Source organism: Diachasmimorpha longicaudata, chromosome 11 (genome assembly GCF_034640455.1).
Source record: "Diachasmimorpha longicaudata isolate KC_UGA_2023 chromosome 11, iyDiaLong2, whole genome shotgun sequence".
Taxonomy (NCBI): domain Eukaryota; kingdom Metazoa; phylum Arthropoda; class Insecta; order Hymenoptera; family Braconidae; genus Diachasmimorpha; species Diachasmimorpha longicaudata.
This window is the reverse complement of record NC_087235.1, coordinates 1606176-1629424: the sequence shown is the minus strand read 5'-3', so window position 1 is coordinate 1629424 and position 23249 is coordinate 1606176. Positions and strand designations below refer to the sequence as shown.

General features: G+C 34.9%; 2 protein-coding genes across 2 annotated transcripts; one reads left to right on the top strand and one right to left on the bottom strand.

The window, feature by feature from the left end:
• Nucleotides 1–4580: 4580 nt before the first annotated feature.
• LOC135167200 (eukaryotic translation initiation factor eIF1) lies at nucleotides 4581–21107 on the bottom strand. The gene is made up of 3 exons (XM_064130145.1): nucleotides 20878–21107; nucleotides 20448–20605; nucleotides 4581–5885 (listed from the first exon to the last, which is right to left on the bottom strand). Exons 1-3 carry the CDS (start codon nucleotides 20903–20905, stop codon nucleotides 5739–5741), a joined length of 333 nt encoding a protein of 110 aa, XP_063986215.1. The 5' UTR covers nucleotides 20906–21107; the 3' UTR covers nucleotides 4581–5738.
• Nucleotides 6176–11180, top strand: LOC135167198 (uncharacterized). The gene is made up of 7 exons (XM_064130144.1): nucleotides 6176–6766; nucleotides 6887–7055; nucleotides 7674–8246; nucleotides 8493–9785; nucleotides 10154–10269; nucleotides 10664–10798; nucleotides 10885–11180. The coding sequence occupies exons 1-4, from the start codon at nucleotides 6699–6701 to the stop codon at nucleotides 8508–8510; spliced, it is 828 nt and encodes a 275-aa protein (XP_063986214.1). The 5' UTR covers nucleotides 6176–6698; the 3' UTR covers nucleotides 8511–9785; nucleotides 10154–10269; nucleotides 10664–10798; nucleotides 10885–11180.
• Nucleotides 21108–23249: the final 2142 nt, after the last annotated feature.

The window sequence follows — 23249 nt, the reverse complement described above, 5'->3', positions numbered from 1 at the left end:
TGTTGACGTTGCAATACTCTCCCGCCGTTGCGTTTGAATAGCCTACCGGAAGTGCGTGTGCCTCGTGGTATTTATACCAGTCAATTAATTATGCCATTATCTCATCAATTATTTAATAGAAAACAATACGAAGAAAATTTTTTTTTCCATGTTCGAGCCAATAAAATTTGAAAGTTATCATTTCTTTTGTTCGTCAATGCTGATTTCTATGGGACGACATGCAATGACGAAGGCACCACTGTCAAACACTCAAAATTGTGCGGAACCAAAATTGAAAAACAACTGAAAACGACGGATTCCCGGCCGGGGTTTTACAGAACGAGGGATAAATTACAAAAAAAATGTAAAGTGTATGATTCGTATTAGTTGATTTTATTTACATGGTCATTAAGGTTGCACTACACTGAAAGAAATAACGAATGGAATTCAAACAAACATTTCTTCCGAAAAAATATTTCTTTCCATTATCCAATAAATTTTTTTTTTATTTACTCTTTTTTATAGCTTAGTACAGCTATTTTATATTTTTCCCCCTCATGATATAATCCGATTTAGATTTTCTACGATGCTAACGAATAATTTTGCTCTGTTAGTCACAAGATTTTCGAAAAAAAACATTATAATTTTATTGTTCCATAAGTGACTTTATTGTTCGATTTACATACCTTCGGAGGAAAATTGCCGAGGTTTAGCTTGTTTTACAATGACGGAAAACCAAAATAGACTGAAGAAAAGTTGATAAACTTTTTTTTTAATTCCCGTAAAAGTGTCATAAATATAAAAAACTTAACAAAAACATAAAATTGAACATTTGAAATTTTAGAAATCCAGATGTTGCCAAATTTTTCAAAAACTCCTGTACAACAAATTATCAAAAATCTAGAAAATTCACGATTTAAAAAATTTTTGGGAAATTGTATAGAAGACTTCTACAGAACACGTGACAAATCTGGAAGAAAACAATAAAACATGATTCTCCTATATTATTATAGTTATTGAAGCACTTCCATTCCTATAAGCAATTATCTCAGTAAAAAAAATTATTGAGAAACTTGAAATTCTACGTTTGCTACTCAAGGAACCCGAACATTGCGAGGTTCTAAAAATAATAGTGAATAGACTTTTTCTGCAAAATGTTATCGTGCACGAATACATGAAGTCCTCAGCATAATTGTATTTTCTGCAGGCTCCCCGATGAATGAAGCTGGAATTTCTATCGTACCATTCATACTCACCTTTTTTTCCATTCCCATCATTCTTACCTCATTCTCGAAGGCAAATGTTCAACTAGAGAACGAGGAGGGAGAGAAAAAAATGAAAAAGGCAGCAATAAACAAATCCTTTTTCGTTAATATTATTTTTTCGAAAATGGCAATGCCATCAAGCATTTCTAGCAAACATCACCAAAGTTTTATTATTCCGAAAATTTTGAATAAACTGGTACATATGTGAGACATTCCATGCCATCTCGACCAGTCGCTGACCTTGACCTCACCGATTTCGTTGGCGATTTTTTTATATCATTAACCTACGCAAAAAAAGACTCCAGATTTTTTTTCAAATCTTTTCAATCATTAGGTCAGTTTAAAATAGAATTAAAGAGTGAACAAAAATGCGAGTTTCAAAAAATCCTAAAAAATTCAGAATATTAAAAACAAAATGTAACCATTTTTCAAATAATGTTTGTCAATATGGAGAAATCCATAGGTATGTCTCTTATCAATAGGGTTTCCACGATATTGAGGGGCTAAATTTATTTTGACATTATTCCCATTTCGGCGCCCTGAATTATAATCCTAAAAGTGTTTTACCATATGATGATTTTACAACTATTCTCATTAGTTTTTCATCGGAATAATTGACCATTCCAATGTTGTCATGTTATGATTCTTTTTCGTATCTCAATGACTTATGAAAATATTTTATGAATTGTGGTAAATGAAGTGAATGATGAGAAGCTTTAAGTGAGTAGGATATTTTGATAGGGATACGTTCATTTTATATGAACTGAGACGATCACTTTTGTATTTGAATGTGAAAGTCATGGAAAACTGGCATGGGTTCAATTACCTCTACTTTAGTCAGCGGAAATATGCGAATAACTCCACAAATAAAGGAGATACATGAAAAAATCATATTACAGGAATTGTTGACATTTTATCGAGCAATTTTGTTCGTTTGAACCTTTTTTCGATATTCCCAACTATTTCAATTGACAATTGATTTCCATATGTGTGAATTTATTTTGTGAATTTTCTTAGTTTTTTGGGGAACTGGCGTTTCTTTACCTCTTCAAACGGTTTGAAAATAACGTAATAGGCAAAAGAAAATCTGATAAAATCGGAAGTGTTTTTTTTTAAAGTAGGTTGTCTATGTAAAAAATCGCCGACCAAATTTAAGAAGTTGAGCTCACAGAATGATCGAGTTCGCAGGGAATGTCCCATATATTTGGAGCATTTTTCATAGACAAAATGACATCGGTTGAATAGTTTTCCAGATATTCGCACAAAACAATTTAGAACAAAATGGTAAGGCCACGAAAATAGCTGGAATGATTGGGCTAAAATCAAGCGCAGAATTATTGACCATTATTACCTATAATTTTACAAAATTTCCGACTTTTTGCAATCACTTAAGTGTTTCAAATCTCCAATTTTTTAAGACCATCAGGTGAACACCCGCATACTCACGGAGTGATAAAACCTCGTATTTTTATGGTTCAGGTCATTCTGCGTAATTTCCAAGCAAAATTAGAAAATCAACAAATAAAATGATTGCAATGCTTTCATTTGGCAACAAAGAGGGCTAAACTTCCAACTAAAATTCTGAAAAAATTTCATGTAATTAGTATTACTCCAAAGGATAGTTAACCCAAGCTTCTTAGTTCTTGAGATAAAATTATTTCTTCCTTAATACCTCAAAATCTGTGACCGAATTGATTTTTTTTTGGTGTCTAAATATTCCTTGTTATATCTATTGCAATTTTTAATTTTTATGACAAAAAGGTTTTGTTCACTGAAAAGGTGAAATTTCACACGATTGCCGCTTCTATCGTGTTACAAAACTGCAGTCCCTCTGAACTCATTCCAATCAGTATTGTCCGGGATTTAAATTTTTTTTTGAAAATCAATAAACTTCTTCTGGGCTCAAAATATCCGTGTCGATACCCACTATGTGGAGCAATGCAAATGGGAACCTCCGCCCATAGGGAGTTCTCAAAATATTGATGTTTTACGTATTTTTGCACCTCAAACCCTGTCATGTGCATTCAACTTGGATGAAAAATGTGAGATTTAGATGAGTAATTGATAGGATAGCGCCACAGTACATCCCCTAATATAGCATATTTTCTGACAAATGTTCTAAAAATTGAAACATCGTCATTTTACCAATTATTTCCATTTTCCAGATGAAAGCCTTAGGTTTTTTAAAGAGATCTCAATTCCCTATTATTATCATAATATCGGGCTTCGCACTTGTGTTTTTTTACCCTGGAAAACCTGACTCCTCCATTACTTCACAACGAACATATCGGGCACAAACCGATGTTTTAGATCTTGTCTGGTACTATATGCAAATATTCAACCCATCGGATGTTCCTATTGTCTCTGGAAGTCGAAAATTTGATTGCAAACATGTAGAGTGTGGTTGTCTATTACCGGGAGGTGGCATGTAATAATTTGTTGGAATAATTTACAGTGCTCTAACAACAATATAGTTCAAAAAATTTGAATCATCAAGCAGTATTCAGTGACATAGGTATTCCTATTTTTATTCTTTTTTTGTAATGAAATTACTATAGACTCATTCGCAAGTTGACTGCCATTGAATTCCGTAAAAATATAACAAAAAAAAAAAAACATCAACAAAATCCTCAAGAACGGTTAAACGGCTTTTGTCGAATAGAAGATAACTCCTGCTGGATTTTCAATTGGAAATATTCAATGTGAATTATTTTATTGAGAAAATGATTAGAATTCAATCGTGCTAGATGAATTTTTTCCTTGAGACATTTCTGATTTTTTTTTCATTCAATCCGTTTCTCTGATTTAAACCTAAGAGTAAAAATTCGGGAAAACTACGACATGACAGTCTATGAGCTAATTCACGTTCTTCTATCAAGCGATTTTAGTAAATTACAAAATTGTTGTATAATTTCATCCTACGAATTTATTCATTCAATTAATTTATTTGATTTGTGTTAACATGGTGAACAAAATTTTTCAAGTTTCAGAGCCCTCAAATATTAGAAAATTTTACAGTTTGTGTAGATTGCTTCAATGGACAATGTTCAATAGAAATGATTTTATTGGAAAAATCAATAGACTAATTCTAATTTTTCTGTTGAAAATGTGTTTTTGAGATCTCTTCGTCAGAAATGGCTTGAACTAAATTTTCAATATTTTTCGATTCTCCTCTTGTCGCTGATTTAAAAAAAAACAATGAAAAAATCTGAATATTATGAAACAACCTGATTGCAACGAATCTCGCGCTCTTATACGGTTCAATTAGTCCCGTCTGAAGATCTTACATAATTTCATTTTATTAATATTAATTTATTAATGAAATGAACACATGAATTATTTCAGTCTAGTGAGTTGCCTTGTATTTATTTCTAGGAGCCACAATTCAATGGAATAATTTGAAAGAAGTAAAAGTCATGAACAAATTCAATATGACAATAGTGGTAAAAAATGTGAATATTTGAAGACCAAAAGAAGTAGCTTATTCACCACTATGAACTTCATAACGTGAAGATGTGGGAAAATCATTTATTAAATTTCATCTGTTATAACTCGATAAATAATACAACGTGGAATCAAAGGCACAAAAGTTTGGGAGAATTGATATCATTATGGAGTTATTTAAGCACAAACATTCAGTTTGCTGTCTTTTATCATTTATTCTAATCAATTACTGTAGTTTTTCTGTATTTTCGCCGGTCAGAATTAATGCAAAGCGGTAGTTACAAATGAGAGAAGTATTTAAGACAAGTTTGACGAATTCATCTAGGTTAAAATGCATTTTTTTCTTCGTTTACTTTTGTTCATTATTACGTCGTGTTTTTTCTTCGTTTTCAATTCAATTTATCTTGCAAAATTTACGGTTTTTTTGTTTAAATTGTTATAGGTTCATCAGTTAAACTCTCTGAACACATCAATCGCGCCCAGATACATACTATCTAATAAGATACTGTTGATCCATCCGTCGCTACCTGTATCTACCTCTTGTACAATAATTATCTCAAAAATTTGTCTAATAACACTATTAATCCAAGTGTGTTCAAGTTCAGCAGATTATCTAACATAAGGCTGTAAACTATTGTTTTCACTATAATTATTACAAAATTTTATTTTTCTCGGATTAGAAATATTGTGCCTATGTGATAATGTATAATAGTTCCCTTGTAGTTTCTTCTTTTACTCATTAACGTGAACGTGTTTACTTTTGTTTCACTTTTACGCCTCTTTGTCGCTTGATGCTTTTATAATCTTTTTTATTGAAATATATATGCGTATATAATGCAGATTGGAGGAGGAGTATATCCCACGAAGTATCAACAAGTAGTTTGTAACTGATTACAGATAAATTTAATGATGAATAGAGGTGTCTCGTGACGGTGGAACTTTCTCAAGGTTGTGTGGCATTTGGATATTGGAATTTTTCTTTCTCAACTTTTGGAGGCGTTGTTCTTCCTCTTGTTTCTCCTTCTTTTTTTATTAACTTTTACCGTTGATTTAAAAACCGTGAACCTTGAGTTGGTCAGGTTTGGCCAGACCTGATTTGGTTAACCACTGACATATATTTTCCCGCTGGTCCCCCTGCAGCTGTAGCACCTCCCCGTACTCCGGGTGCTCGATTACAGTCCCATTGCAGGCGAACTCCTGTGAATTATCCAAGTATTATATTTAATATGATTAGCAACAAGCTCATTTGCAATTGGCCATTGCCCAAGGGTCTTCAGCCAGTAAGTTTTATGTCAACTTTTATAACATACATTGTTTATGTGGAATGGTTCACATATTATGCTATAACAAAAGATGTATAAAAGAGGTGACAGAGGGGAGAAGCCTTGAGGGACTCATTTCGGTTCAGGGGAGAACGCAAGGGAGAGTTTTGTGTGATTTTTATGGATAGTTTTCTATTCAATAAAAAATGATTAGTAATGAGGGTCCTATTATAAAAAAGAGACCCGTGTACAGATCGATATCGATATTTCTCGAAGAAATATCTCGAAAATGCGTAAGCGTAAGGCAGAAACCGACGCGACATCTGTCGATTATATTAGTCACACATTGGACTGGAACAAATGAGGGGGGGTTCCGTTTGTACTTTTTCAACTGTACAAATGATGAACTGTAGAGAGCATTTTCAAACGTTGAGAGCACCGGTGTGCAGGAATTCAACTATCGAGACAAAAATGTGGCTGTACATGTGGACCCACGTGCCACATGAAATTTTTGTCTCGACAGTTGGATCCCTGCACACCGGTGCTCTCAACGTTTGAAAATTCTCTCTACAGTTCATCATTTGTACAGTTGAAAAAGTCCAAACGGAGCCCCCCCGAACAAATGAACTGGAACAAATGAACTGGAACAAATGAACCGGTAAAAACCATCACATTTGGCAACGGGTTTGAGTGTTTTTCTCCTATCATTTAATTATAAAAAGGAGATCATTGAGCATCGTGAAACATCATGACATCACCTATTAAATATACGACCAACAGAGCCATTGATCATTTCAATGTTGGAGCTACACTCATGTAAGTATTCCTATTATTATTTAAAAAAAATGGACATATTTAAAAAATTTATTACGTATTCAATCATCATAACCTATCCTTGACACGTGTTCGGAGAGTAATTTAATTTTTTTTTCTTAGGAAAATCATCGGCTACGTCGACTGTATTGAAGGCCTGAGGGAGCTGCCAAAATCTCCATCTAAGTGGATTTATAAGTGCATTTTGAATAATAATAATGGCAGAAGGGTTCGCATACTTTGCTGGGGGGATGATGCTCTCAAATATAATGATGAGATCAAGATGTATCAGGTACAGTGATTTCCATGCAAAAATAAAAAAAGTGAAATTGTCATATATAATACGACAAGAGCTTCGGAATTATCGAGTATTTCCCGATAGATTCGTTGCAAACAAATGAAGGAGTCAAGTTTTTCAGGTTAAAAAATCGTCAAATTTTCAGGAAAATGACTTTTCCTGAAAAATTTGACGACTTCGTTTGTACGCAGGGAACCTAGAGGGAAATACTCGATAAGGTTGAAGCTCGAGTGGTATTCAGGGGATTATTTTTCCTATCCAAATTTCGGCAAAGAGAATTGTGCCATGAAATGAAGAGAGGTTTATTTGGTTAAGTTATCGTTTGTTTTTTTATATATAGCCTACCCGCAGAATTATCAAAAAATTATCGCATATAATACCACAAGAGCTCCGAAATTATCGAATATTTCCCGATAGGATCGTTGCAAACAAATGAACGTAAGAACGTACGTTATTTATTTGTAGAGAACCTTGAGGGAAAAAAAAAAACAACGAATAAATAACATAAATGCTCAGTTCAGTTTTCTGTTTTGGAAAAAAATTAATATCTATGCGAATATCTGTATGAATATCTATGATAATACATGAAAAATGTGAAATGTTACTTTTTAGATAATAAAAATCACTGGAGGGATTATTAAAGCGGCCAATCCACAGTATCGGCGATCAACGGACACTGTGGGCGATAAAGAATTCCAATTTGGACGTGGGAGCACTTTCGACATCCTTGGCACATTTAATATTACGAATGGAGCTGACAATGGAAAGTCGAAGGTCATCTCATATGAAAAAATTGAGATGGAGAACGTGTGTGCTGCTCGCGGGCCAGTCCAGATCACTGGATGGCTCAAAGAGCCATTCAGAACCATTACCACGGTAAGTGGTTCAAGTTATGGATGTGGCATGTTTTGCACAAGGGTTCATCGCATGACCATTCACGTTGTGACGTACATCCCGAGAGAAGACTTGATCGAGGGAATTAAAATGACCATCAAAGGTCGAGTTGATCGTCGTGGGGATGGTTTCGTTCTAAATATTAACAGCATGGATGACATCGCAGTCCTGACTGAGGATGTAGCCCTCAATGAAGATGAGTTGGATGATGCTGTCGAAGCACCTCCTCTCACTCTCAAACGAGGGGCAGTTGAATCTGCATCTGGAGAGGCGATGGACGTCGCGAACAAGGTACTTTTTTTTATTAATGGTTATGGTTATCCAAATTTAATTACTTTTAATTTTTCATTATTGTCCCTCCAATGCAAGAGAATATTGCAATATTTTCATCTAATGTTGGCTTAGTTTCAAGCAGAATTCAGTAGAATATTTTCATTAGAACATTAATAAAAAAAAATTTATATGGAAATCTAAATGAAAATGCATTGAATCATTCATTAAACAGTTATTAAGAATAGATAATCTTTTTTGTTTCAGAAACTGAAAGCTGAATAGCTTTAATGACGTGCTATTTGCTCTGGAAGTTCAATTGCAAAATTGAAAATTTTTTCTACAACAAGTTCTAAACTGTTATTTTTTCACACAAAAATTGAGTTCTATAACAAGTTTCACACTGTTATTTTTTTACGCAAAAATTGAATTCTATAATAAGTTTAATACTGTAATTTTATTACACAAAAATTGAATGTTTTCTATAACAAGTTGTAAACTGTTATTTTTTCACACAAAAATTGAGTTCTATAACAAGTTTAACACTGTTATTTTTTTACACAAAAATTGAATGTTTTCTATAACACGTTGTAAACTGTTATTTTTTTACACAAAAATGAAACATTGACAAGCTTGAGCTCTTTAAGAAGGTGATTTTTTACTTTTAAAGACTGCCAACTTCATAGCAGTAAGGTTGATACTCATTTAGCTTTAACAACCAAAACAGATGGAATTATAATAATCTATTCATTAACATTAGTATTTAGTCAGAATTTATTTCAATATGTGGCCCTGTTTTTGAAGAAAAAGTATTACAAAACATTTGTATTTTTTATATATAACAGAGAAAACTAAAGACTGATTAATTTTATGATTGAAATAGATAAAGCTCTCCGGAATCACAGATAAGTGATACAAAGGATGTATTCATATTAATGTTTGTTCATAGTTCTTAATATATGTTGTACTGTCAATTATAATTGTTGGAACATTATTTTTGTTTTCATTTCAAAATCCGTCCCACTCCTGTAAATATTTATTGAACGTAAGCGGCATCGGTTTGGAGTTAATGGTTTCATTATTAAAAATTTAAAACGCGATTTTTTTGCAGACATCCAGTTTGAACCTTCCCTACGGTTGTAAGTCGCAGGTATACACCTTGGTGCGGCAACACTGTCTCCTGTCTCACTGTCTCTCCTGGTTATGTGAAGGGAATGCGACTTACAACCGTAAGGAAGGATGCAAAATTAGTTCTGGCGCTACCGCTAGGACATTTCGTGGTTGATGTGTGGTCTCTGTTGAGGGCTCCAAAAAAATTTGTCATTTGTTTTTGCGGTGGAAAGCGCTTTTAGACAGATATCCCCTCCCTCTTCTCAATGTCATGCACATGTACTGGAAGTACGCTGAAGTTTATTAATACTCATAAACTGCAGCAACAGTAATCGTTCTGAAATAATTATCGTCATCCAGTTATTGCAGTCACGGCAATTACATTTTACACCTGAGCTTCTTTTCGGATATGGAATGTACATTCGGTGTGTGCCAATAAATTGAATGGAGGTGAGTATTCATCCATTTATGTTATTATTATCATGTTTAACCTTTAATATTCACAAAAACATTACAAAAATAAGGGCACATCAATCATGAAGTCTCCGTAATTTTCGATTCTCAAATGGGAAAAATTATTGGAATGGAAATGGGATTCTTCGAATTCAATCTAAATACACAATTCTGTTTTTTGTTGATTCGATAATTTTTTATAGGAATTTTTTCATAGGATTTTTTTTTGTTTAATAACAAATCCATCCATACCAATGATTTTTAATGCCATGGGGAAGTAAAAAGCGCGATTCTAACGTGGCTTCGATCAATTTGATCACCTTTTATAGATAGGATATTCTTTGGATCATCTGTTTTTTTTTCAGTTTTGCTTTGTGGCGGCTACCTATCAATTATTTGTGGATAACTTTTGTTGGCTTTAGAGGAGAGTTTGCATATTAAAGGACAGATTCACTAAGACACTGGCCATAAAAATAAAATCGTGAGTGTATTATTCAACTACTTTTCAATTGTTAATTGTTATCATGAATGAAATCATGTTTAACCTTAAATATTCACAAAAACTACAAAAATAAGGGCACATCAATCATGAAATGTTCGTAATTTTCGATTCTCAAATTGGGAAAAATTATTGGAATGGAAATGGGATTCTTTGAATTCAATTTAAATAACACACAATTCTATTTTTTGTTGATTCGATCATTTTTTATAGGAATTTTTTAATAAGATTTTTTTTAGTTTAATAACAAGTATATCCATACCAATGATTTTCAATGCCCTGGGGAAATAAAAAGCGCGATTCTAACGTGGCTTCGATCAATTTGATCACCTTTTATAGATAGGATATTCTTTGGATCATCTGTTTTTTTTTTCAGTTTTGCTTTGTGGCGGCTACCTATCAATTATTTGTGGATAACTGTTGTTGGCGTTTGTTGGCTATTGTGGGTTTAGAAGAGAGTTTTCGTATTAAAGGGCAGATTCCCTAAGACACTGACCATAGAAACAAAATCGTGAGTATATTATTCAACTACTTTTCAATTGTTATCATAAATGAAAATAAATTGAAAAAGCCAAATTAATTTTTTTTCTTTTTCAGTGGGAGTCTGCAGATTAAACTACCGTAAACCATTTTACCTGTATACCAATAATTATATCTACACTGAAATTCAAGAAAAAAATCTTAATAAGCAGAATATTATATCAAGAATACCACAGAAAATTTACCTATACAAACGAATAGAAAATATTACCATAAAACCGACTGATTATCCGAATACCTTCAAAGTTCAACAATATTGACCAATTGTTTCATATTATTTGATTCTAAACATTATTGTCAATTTTCACTAAATAATAGTTATACATATTGAAAAAACCAACCAAATAAAAATAATTCAAAGTGAATAGACCGTACCATTTATTTATTTTTTAATTTTCAATTTAATTGTTTAAAATATAAACATGCCTAGAAAAACAATCCAGCGGACAAAGGAAGAACAAGAAGAGTTTCAAAGGGTAAGACGTGACAGAAATGCTGCATATCAACGTAAATACCGTGTAGCATGTCGAAATCAACAGCGTTATTCAACTCATATTTCAATGGATCAACTTTCTGGTAATATTAATCAAACTGAAGTTGAACATGATACCTATTATCAAAAAGATCAAAACAATACTGTCACAGAAGTTGGAATTCCAGACTTGCAAACGTCCACTATTAATACCAATCTTTCCACAATCTCTACCACATGTAACAATCATCAATATCAAAATTCGAATGGCTCTCTCCTCGAATCCAACATGTCTTCTGAAATGTCTGTAATCCAAATTAGGGACCATCAAAATGAAATATTTCATAAACAAACCCACGATAGCAGACCTCTCACTCAATGGAGATCCAATGAAGAACAAGAAAGGCAGAGAATCCGACGTGAGAAGAATGCTACATATCAGCGCGAGTATCGTGCGAAACGTCGGAATCAACGACAAAATTCAAATCGTATAATTCATCATGTTGATTTTTGCGATCAACCAATATTTAACCAAATTTCCGGAGAGATTGATCAAAATGCAATTGAACATGATATTTCTCATGAAGGGAATGATAGTAATCATACAGTCACAGAAATCGAACATCCAGTCCCAATGTCCAATATTGACAAAAATCTTCCCACGATCAGCGATATCACAAGTAGTAATCATCAACGTCAAGATTTGAATCACCCGCTTTTAAAATCCAACATGTTTCCTGAAATCTCTGTAATCCAACGTGATATTCATGTTCATCAAAATAGAATCGAAAATGAGCTGTTTCAGGAACAAGGCCATGATGATAGATCAATTATTCAACAGATATCTAATGATGAAAAAGAGAGGCAGAGAATACGACTTAAAAAAAATGCAGCATATCGGCGCGAGTATCGTGCGAAACGTCGAAATCAACAATACAAATCAGACGTCATTCATCAACTTGATACTTGCTTACAATTGACAATCGATGAAGCTTCTAAAGGTAGTCACCAATGTGCACCTGAATATCATATTTCTCATGAAGAGAATCATAATAATAATGATATTATGCCAGGAATAAAAATTCCGGTCCATTTGAGTATAGACCGCTCTGATACCCACCTTCCCACCATAGATGCTGCGTCTAACAATTATGATTCTCATTTGTCAGGGAGGAGTAGATCGAATACCATTTGTGATACTACAGGACAAGAAAGCAAAGAACACTACATTGGTCCAATGAACGTTGTGTGTCGTCATTGTCGTGCTAAACATTTTGCGGCTGAAAAAGTTCGAAAAGATTCTTTTAATGATTGTTGCAGCCACGGCGAAGTTGCTCTTGAACCTTTGCCAAATCCACCACTTATTCTCCGAGATCTTTTCAATGGTACTCACGAACAATCAAAACATTTCCATGAACGAATACGTTGTTATAATAATGCATTTGCATTTGCATCGTTCAATGCTAATTTAGTCAATTTCTCTGATCGGCGTCCTGGCCCGGTTTGTTTCAAACTCCATGGCCAAGTATATTATCAATTTAATAAAAGTCTCTACCCCGAGTCTAATGAAACTCCATGCTACGGTCAACTATTCATAATTGATCCAGATGAGGCTACAGATGTCCGATGCAATTTGATGTCTACACTGAATCGCGAAGTCGTTGAGGCGATAGATAATTCCCTTCGTCAGTGTAATTTATTTGCTCAGTCTTATCGAATGATGCATGAAGAACTCCAATCAATGAGAAACGTGAACACAAACGAGGAACCCGAAATGCAATTGATATTTTCACTCAAACCTGGAATCGATCAAAGACGATACAATTTACAAAGAATTAATGAGGTGGCTGCCATTTTTACTACTGCCGCTGATGGTGATATGCCAGAGTCTTATGTTTCAGTTCGTAATAAAGGTACAAAAGAACTTCAATTTGTCAATTCTATGGATCCCAACGTTGAACCATGGATTTACCCTTTGTTTTATCCCCATGGTACCCAGGGTTGGAATAAAAATTTACCTTGCGTGAATAGAGCTAAAAGAGTATCACGAGCAGCATATACTAAATATCGAATGGCTGACAGAGACGATAATATGATCTTAAAAGGAGGACGATTATTTCAACAATGGGTTGTCGATAGTTACGTTAAAATTGAGAAAGATAGGTTGAACTATTGCAGGCAAAATCAGAAAACTCTACGCAGTGATACATATCAAGGCTTGGTAGATCATCTACAACAACGCGCGAATGGTTCTGATTGCCAAGTAGGTAAAATGATAATCCTTCCATCAACATTCACGGGTTCGCCACGTAATATGTTACAGAACTATCAAGATGCAATGGCTATTGTAAGGAAGTTTGGTAAACCGGATTTATTCATCACTATGACCTGCAATCCTAATTGGATTGAAATAAAAGAGAATTTACTGCCCGGACAAACGGCGTCTGATAGGCCAGATATTGTTTCACGAGTTTTTGATATAAAAAAAGAAGAGCTCATTAAAGATGTTATTAAAAAAAACTTATTCGGCGAAGTATGCGCATATGTATACGTGATTGAATACCAAAAACGTGGATTACCACACATGCATCTATTGGTAAATTTGAAACAGAATAATAAAATTGTTACTCCTGATGCTGTTGATAGATACATTTCTGCGGAAATTCCCGATCGAGAAACAGACACAATCCTTTACAATATTGTTTTGAAAGACATGATTCATGGGCCATGTGGTAGTTGGTGTAAAGATGAGAAAGGCAAATGCACAAAAAATTTTCCAAAAAAGTATCAAGAAAATACTTCAATGGATGAAAATGGATATCCTACATATCGTCGAAGAAATACCGGTACTTATGAACGTTCTAATGGCCAAATGACTGATAATGCATTCGTTGTTCCTTACAATCCTTATTTATTGGAAAAATTTACATGTCATATTAACGTAGAAATTGTTTCTAGCATCAAATCTGTGAAATATTTATATAAATACATATACAAGGGTCACGATTCAGCCTCAGTTATTGTAAGTAATACAGAAAATCAGAACGAAATTCATCACGATGAAATCCGAAATTTTATAGATACACGATATGTATCTCCAGTGGAAGCATGCGATCGAATATATGGTCGACCTATCCAGCATAAAAGTCATTCAGTTATGCGATTACCAGTTCATTTACCTAATCAACAAAACATCACTATCAATGAGTTTGAAGATGAAGACGGTTTGAGATCAGCATTAGAGAAAACAAGTATGTTAATGGAATATTTCTCTTTGAATCAACGAGACCCGGAAGCGAGAAATTACACGTATGGGGATATTCCATCACATTACGTTTACAAAAAATTACCAAATTCAAATGAACATAGGTGGGAAAAACGCAAAGCACATTTCAATACGATTGGCCGAATGTATTCAATAAGTCCAACTCAACTAGAATTATTTCATCTTCGATTACTTTTAATAGCAGTTAAAGGTGCCACTAGCTTTGAAGACCTCACGACAGTCAATGGTCAATTGTGCAATACATTTCATAGTACGTGTTTAGCATTGGGGCTTATTGAGGATGATCGAGAATGGGAACGTGCCTTGACTGAAGGAGAAATTTGGATGATGCCACGTCAACTGAGACATTTATTTGTACGCATTTTAATATATGGCCATCCAAACCACCCAGAAGTACTCTGGGAACAATTTAAAGATGCTTTCTCTCAAGATTTTCAACGTAATTATAATGAATCCGAGGCTCAGAAAAGAGCATATGCTCATATCAATACAATCCTCATGAATGAAAGGTCCAGCTTAAGCGCATTTGCGACAATGCCACCATTAGATGAATACGAAGTAGATGTCAATGATGGTAGCGATGATCAAATGTCAATTGAAATACACGAGACCATTGGTCATAATCAATACGCTCAATTAAATACTAAACAAAAAGAAATTGTTGACAAAATTTTGAATATAGCTATGTCTACTGAGGAGCTATCATCTTCCTGTTTTTATATCGATGGTCCAGGTGGCTCAGGGAAGACATTTGTTTACACAACTTTATATCATTTATTAAAAGCTCAAGGAAAATCTATCTGTACAATGGCTTTCACAGGTATCGCAGCCATCTTGCTTCCTCAAGGAAAAACGTTGCACAAAACTTTCGGTATCCCCGTTCCTATATTGCCAGATTCGGTTTCTAATATAAAAAGTCAATCGAAGGAGGCTGAATATTTGAGAAATGTTGATTTTTTCATCTGGGACGAAGCACCTATGGCACCTAGATCTGCAATGGAATTAATTGACCGTACATTACGTGACTTGATGGATACTCATTTACCGTTTGGCGGAAAAATTATGTTGTTAGGAGGAGATTTCCGGCAGTTATTACCAGTGACTCCAAATGCAACGAGGTGTGAGTTGGTCAACTCTTCAATCAAATTTAGTCATTTATGGAAGAATTTCTTAATATTTTCATTGACAGAAAATATGCGAGCTTTACCGGGAGAGGCAGAATTCGCAAAATACCTCTTATTACTGGGTGATGGGAAATTAAATGATACCGATGATAATCTATTACCTCCAGAACAATGCATAGCTTCAAACAATGATGACATTGTTGAGGTAATATTCAAGAAACTTATTGATGAACGTCGATTTGGAGATCTAGCAAAAACTGCTGTACTAGCAGCACGGAATGTTGACGTCGATGAGATTAATTGTAATGTGACGAAACTTTTGGACGAAACAACGGAGCGTCTCTATACAGGTATCGATAGTGTGGAAAATTGTGATAACGGGGATATCAATGATGCAATTTTACCAGAATATTTAAATACACTCAATCCTCCAAATTTTCCACCGCATGAGTTACGATTGAGAAAAGACTCAATTGTTATGTTACTTCGAAATTTAAGTATTAATGAAGGTTTATGTAATGGAACTCGGCTGCAAATTATAGAACTCGCAAATAATCTCTTGCGATGCCGAATATTGAATGGGGACAAGATGGGAGACATTGTATTTATTAACCGTGTGACATTATACTGTGAAAATATATTTCCGTTTACGTTCAAACGACGTCAATTCCCAGTCAAATTAGGTTTTGCAATGACAATTAATAAAAGTCAAGGACAAACTTTTGATAAAATTGGCATAGATCTCCGCAAGGATGTTTTTAACCATGGACAATTATACGTTGCATTTTCCAGAGTTTGCTCATGGGAGACTTTGAAAATTTTCTTGGGGAGTGAGAGAGATTCTAACACGGTAAAAAACTGGGTATATACAGAACTATACAAGTAATAAATAGGAAACTATTTTTTCCTACCATGATCGTCATTTGACATTTAATACAATCGTAATTTTCCATTTTTTCTGGTATATGAGACTTAGAACGCGCTCTTCCTGACTTGACTGATTGCTGTCGCTACTATAGCTAAATCTCAAATTTGCGGAAATGTTCTCGATTCTGTATACCGTATGCTGCCTTGCACTGTATAGTATATGCAATCTTAGAGCAATCGGAATATATTAAGATATATTTTCCCAATTGTCTTTTTCCATGAGTTTTAATTTTAACTTCGAAGATAGAATAAGAGCATTCATTTTCTACAGTTTTCAATTCTTATGATATGGAAAAGAAGGCGCGTGCGTAGCACGCGCGGACGATCTCGTAAGAGAAACATTTGAGTTATTTAAGTTTGAGGAGGAATCTTTTGTGCCATATGTTGTGGGATACCCTCTGTACATCAAGGAAAAGCATGTCGATTTTCCTGTGATTGACTTTGACGGCTTGATTACTTAAAATCAGGATAATAAGCTGGCGCGGTATGAATTTTTTTTCGCGGAAATTGAATAGCAATTTTCGGGTTTTCTCTGTAGTGACTTTATAGTCTTTCTCTTATCTTTTACAAAATAACAGCCTGGTAGCAGTAGATATGCTCAACATTTTTGTTTACGATTAGTTCCCTCTTCCATTCCAGAGGGAAATAGGCTTTTTTTATGGAAAAGTTGAAAATGTTACGAATATGGACATGAGTACAGTGTGTTGATCGTGTCAGAGTTCTATCGTACTCCGCTGGAGTAGCAAGAGGCACCTTTTCGACAGTTATGAAGTTTAAATAAGTCGGTTACATGCTGGTATGTAATTGGGAGGTACAGCATTGTCTAAGGTGTCATATCAGTCGTCTACAATTTCTGGGGTGGGTTAATCAAAACTGTCGCAGTTTATAAATTTTCAAGTCTCTCTAAAATACGCAGCAGATGATTCGGTTTTCTGTCTGTCCGAGGTCAGGGATTTGTTGTTGCTTTTCATTTGGGGCATTGTCATCTCGGAGATTATTGAGGTATTTTCAGGGATGTATCATTTTCCATCGAAGGATATTATTTCTTTTACATCTGTTCAAATTGAAATCGATAATTGGCCCGGTGACTTGGTGCAATGAATAAGGTCATTATCTAACATGCGAAAGGTTCTGAATTCAAATGACGGCCGGCAGGTAGAATGACGCGATCTACCTTTTTAGAATGTGCAGACCCTAATCGAACGATGTATAACAGCGATTAAAAAATTCCACATCTATCGTGAGGGAGCAAGTAACCGGGCGCTCCCTCTTCCCTAGCGCAAATCACTCTCACGACACAAGTTACTATTAATGAAAAGGCAACAGAGTTGCAGAAAATGATTTTTTAAAAATCATGTGAGAGGGTATAATTGTATATGATGACACCACATGGTCATACAAGCATTTGTAGTGCATAAAGTTTGACATCTCTTGATTTAATGTGAGGCTTAGACAGTAAAATTTGAGTATAAAATTGATTTTCATGGATTTTCAGCACTCAAATAATGATTTGATATTACATATGCAAAAAAACATGACATGAAAAAAAAGGATATTTTTTATCGGAAAGGTCGAATTCATAGATTGAATGTCAGGAGAGATAACCCTGGACGTTTTTTTGCTCTAATGATTTTATAACTATAGAAATGTATGGTCTGTAAGCATTTTTTAGTTGATCAGATCACGAATTTTGAACTCATTTTAAATAAACAAAGTTCGGCAAAAATAAAATTCGTGGCAGACTCAATCGTTAGCCATTCTTCTTTAACTGTCCTATATTTCAATGTTCCCCATCAGACTATTTCCAATTGATTTATTTTTTGTTGGATCATTCAGCATTCCATTCATGACTCTTGAGTCCCTGGATTTTTCTGTGTTAGTCCTCTCTAGAGCAATAAGTCCACGATTTACGGAAACGCGGATATGGCGGACGTCGGCGTCCAAAAAATCCGTGATAGAAGTTATTTCATGTAGTTTCATTTTTTAAAATAAATTTTCAAACATTTGCATGAAAATTAAATGTCATTCTACAGGTAATATATCATGGATGGCCAGGGAACAGACTTCATTATGATCACGGTTTGCAGAAAAACTAGGATTTACATGTTACTGATTTGGGCAGAATCAATTTCATCAAATAATACTCTAAAGACAATTTTTTTGATGACGAGCAAGTGATATTGTGTACTCCATGAAATTGCATTAACAGTTTACAAAGCTAAAATCCGAAACATTTTAATGCAAAAATAATTTCAACTAATTCATGAAGTTGTGTTCTTCATATAAATCAATCGTGGGACTTGAATTTTTTTTATAAGAGATTCTGCTACACCTAACCTATAAACCAATTGCTTTCATCTTTCCGACACGTGGGTGAGGGTGGGGCAAAATTAAATGCGTATGGTGCCGTAGACGAATGAGTTAAGTTACAGAAGGTAGTGCTCCATCAGTCCCACAAGCTAAGGAGAAAGAGAACAAGATGCGATTAAAGATCGGTATCCAAATCAGTTGTCAAGCATGTTCTGTTCATTATCATGGAAAATTATTTGCTGACGATGAATATGCCAAATTCTTCTGATGACCTTTATCATGTTTAAAGTTCTTAATAGAAATTACCCTAGTAAGAATGAATTTCTATCACACAAAAAGGCGTTTTTCAAATAATCTTTTTTCGTTCCAATCTAAATGAAATCCCCGAAACTTTGCTGACAAAAATTTAGAGCGACATAACGGGCTTTGATTGTTCTGATGTATGTAAAAAAAATATTTAAAAAATCATTTTTTGCATAAATTAAAGCACAAACTATCCTTCGTCATTCGTTATGATATCTGCGATTCCTGGTTCAAATTGGAGTAATTTCCACTGGATAAAATCAAAAGAAAGTGCTTTAAAAAATGGTAGTCTTGCAAGTGCTTCTGCCAGCTTTTAACACATCAATATCTACCAACCTAATAATACACTGTGAGTATATTCACTGTATATTCAAAACAAAAATGATATTGATATAGTAAGCTATTGAGGTAATTTAAATTTCTATCTGGTTAACGTCTCTTTCTTGAAAAGGATACGATCAATTTTCCACGAAATTTTAATTATATTTTAACAGTGTTGATGTTATGTTGTTGCGTTTTAGATCCCAAAAATAAATAAATTATATGATTGCAAGGCATTAATTTATAAACTTCTCGATTCAAAGAAGATATTGGAAATTTCATGACAATTTTTCAAATAAACAAGCAGCTTATGTGGCTCACCTAAAATTTTCGCTCCTTTCGAGGTCGAATCTTTTTATTCTCTTTCATTGTTTTTAAATATTATCATAATTAATACCTCAAGGAAATTACAGGCGTGACTGAGAATAGATGACATCACCACTAACTAAATTTATTAATGCAACTCAATTTGGGTAACAATAAAGCCCCACACTATCGTGGGAAAATCCCTGTATTGGGGCTGAGGACATTGCCTAAGTAAGCAAGAAATATTACTGAGAAAATAACCACGAATTTCACAAAAAATCATAATAAAAAAAGTACAGGCGTAATCATTAGTTCGTCCACATATCTCGAAGCTTCGAAGGTCAAGTTAATAAAACGGATTTTAAAGGCGAACGGTATCGTGCACACACACTTTTTAGCGAATCAGCCTCAGCTTATGTACATTTGGAATTATATCTTCTTTGTTCTTGAGAAAAAAAAAATGTCGTGCGTCATTCTATTTATAAATGTTGCCCTCCAGCCAGGGAAGTGACTACCGACGACTAAATTAATAATTTTCAGAAGGTAGTTTTCATTTTTCAATGTCTCTCACCTTTTTACATGCCCGCACAATTTTTTTCAAGTCATATTCCGAAGAGAGTCCTTGTACCGTTGTTAGGGTCTTGCGACCATTCCGCTGCTGGATTCTTATATGCACGAGACCGTCTTGGACATCATCATCTGAACCCTTGATTGCATCTGCAAAGGGGTCTGAGAGGGGAAAAAAAAAGTAAAATTAAAATAAGTGTTACTTTTTGAACTCCCACGCAGTTAAAATGGCACCAGATGACGTAACGTGTGGAATAAAATATTTCGCTGGAGATAAAAATTTTGAGAATCATTCATCGAATTATAGAAATCATCAATCTGTCTCAATTGCGCGCTATGATGCAAGGTGAAGACGCTATTCTCGCCGCCATTTTGATAGAAATCATTGGTGTATGAAATAAACGTGATGTACACTCGACAATTTCCGCACTCACCGAATGTGTTAAGATTCTGGATGGACATACGACAAACAAAATATATCCCTTGGAGATATATGACTGCAAATTGCAATTTATTTTTTATCGATTGAATATTAACTTGGACGTAACGTTTTTTTTCAACTCAGTACAGATGTAGAACTGTGTTGAAATGGGAATATAACCACACAGTTACTACCACGGAGAAATACTGAATCCAAAAAAATCCTTCCTCACGATACTGCCCGAACCTTCAACCGGAAGTAAAAGTTGCATTTGTCATGGAGTGGGAGAAGCATTGGGTGGGGTTTTCAAAGCTTTTCACGTTCGTAAAAACATCACAATTTGTCTTATCGGTCATCGGTCAAAGTCCTACCGGATATGACAATTGTCCCTAGATTATTTTTAGATAGTCACTAGGGGAGGTGATAAATTTAGAGAAAAGAGATTTCTCGGAGAGATTATGGGGGAGATTAGCAGGACAATAGCTGGAGTTTGACTTCAAAATTTTATGGCCCAACTGATTTTGCAGCTCGATCTGTCGGTACACTAGGGCTCGTATAAGAATGTCGATAACGAGGTAGGGTGGAGAAAAACACTGAAGTGAGGGGGAATCGAACGGCTCGGCAAGCTGTAATCAGCATATTAATATACCTGAGGAGTGTCTAGTCGAAATGCCTATTCAGTCAGAAATTTACGCCTGCAATCTAATAATATATTTCAATACAAGTGCGAGGGGCTGGCAACGAGTGTGAAATTTGCGGCCCGAAGCGAAGCCGAGGGCTGCCAATCACACGACTTAAAACATTCCGTCGCACGTGATGTTACGTCGTTGGCGGTTCGTAACTAGATAGCGTTGCGCACCTGGCAGTCAATTTAATTCCATTAATAAGTTAATTAGTTTATTCTTATTGATACTGCGTTGCTGAACACGTGTGTTCTGATGGACAATGACGTCTCTTTTAAAATTCAATAACAGAGTGCTGGTTCATGAAAGAAATAGGATAAATAATTGGAAAATAAACAGTTGAAAATAACGAACGTACAAAGGGTGTTAATACAAATATTGGACGCCTGTTGATTTACTGGCGTCGCCATAAACCCATAAATTCAGAGGTCAATTTCTTGAGAAAGGTCTATAACTAATCTCAACAGATCTCCCTTTGTATTCTTTGTATTAAACCCAAGAATGTGATTTTTTGCGGGTCACACCTGCATCCCAAATTTTGGAACGTGGATGGGGGTGGCTGGCTACAGTTGCTTGCAACACGACGTTGTCCAGCCCCTCTCCGCCACTTTTTATTTTTAATATCTCAAAATATAAGGAATAAAGAGCATGAGTGCGCAATCTAAAAAGAGTGGGAATCATAGGACCCACGAAAGGTAAATGTTGAATAGTTAGTTGAGTTCGGTTTTTGTTTTCGACGAGTCCCTTTTTAGAGATCAGATCTAGCTAAAATCATAGAGTTTCAGAGTTACAGAGTTTGTAATATTATTAAGTGAATAAATAGTTTACGTGCTCCCTTGAAGTACTCAGTGTTTTCTTCATCAAAGATTAAATAAACCCTCATCCCAATTAACATTGACATTGACGATTTTTCAATTGTCATTTGGATTGGACTTTGTTGGATTACCCACCCGGACTTCAGCTGGGAGACATTCCTGCCTCCTTTTACCAATTTGAATAGAAGCGCTGTTTCCTAGGGACATCTCAGAGGACATAACATCATTGTTATGTTTCCGTCTGGTTGGTTGGTTTCCAGATGGCAGGTCCGATGCCCGTGGACTGCAAAACCACTCTCCTTCACAAGCGCGGAAATATTCAAATAATTTGCATAAGAAAATGAGTTTATCAGTTGGTTTGTATTGATTATTTTACACACTAACAACTCATACAAATTCTTAGTATAACTTCTAAGTGATTCTCGAGTTGCAACCGATCCGGTCTATGTAGACGGACGGTGATTCTGCCCCTGCATCTACCCTTCAAGTTATTCCAGGGCACGCTAAATTCTAATCTCATCCCCCTGAAAGGTAGTGGGGAATCAATTGGGATTCTCGCAGTAAGAAATGAAACGGACGTGGTTTCACTCCTTAATATTCATTACGTACGGAGAATCAATTTTTTAATAAGCGGGTGAATTTTCGGGCAGCTCCCAAATTGCCAGAATCGACGGTGGGGTGGGGTCACCTGGCTCCCCGGATCTGATTCTCAACTTTAGTCTATCCTATCCTCTTTGGTCCATATAATCACATCACTTTTTCAAACATCACCTTTTCCATTTCTAGGTTATGTGTTATGTGTCTTTGGAACTCGGAAAATGTGGGCCTCAAGCCTTGTCCACAGAGGGTCATGATACCCATTAACTGTACACAATTCTCTGATTGGG

Bases quoted from the DNA above. Each gene is read 5' to 3' on its own strand.
- LOC135167200 (XM_064130145.1), bottom strand. From the start codon at position 20,905: ATGTCCATCCAGAATCTTAACACATTCG. The intron at 20,606-20,877 runs GTGAGTGCGGAA...TTCCCCTCTCAG, and splicing joins CCAGAATCTTAACACATTCG to ACCCCTTTGCAGATGCAATC. The intron at 5,886-20,447 runs GTGAGAGACATT...GATAATTCACAG, and splicing joins TTGTGCGGGCATGTAAAAAG to GAGTTCGCCTGCAATGGGAC.
- LOC135167198 (XM_064130144.1), top strand. From the start codon at position 6,699: ATGACATCACCTATTAAATATACGACCAACAGAGCCATTGATCATTTC. The intron at 6,767-6,886 runs GTAAGTATTCCT...TTTTTTTCTTAG, and splicing joins AATGTTGGAGCTACACTCAT to GAAAATCATCGGCTACGTCG. The intron at 7,056-7,673 runs GTACAGTGATTT...GTTACTTTTTAG, and splicing joins ATGAGATCAAGATGTATCAG to ATAATAAAAATCACTGGAGG.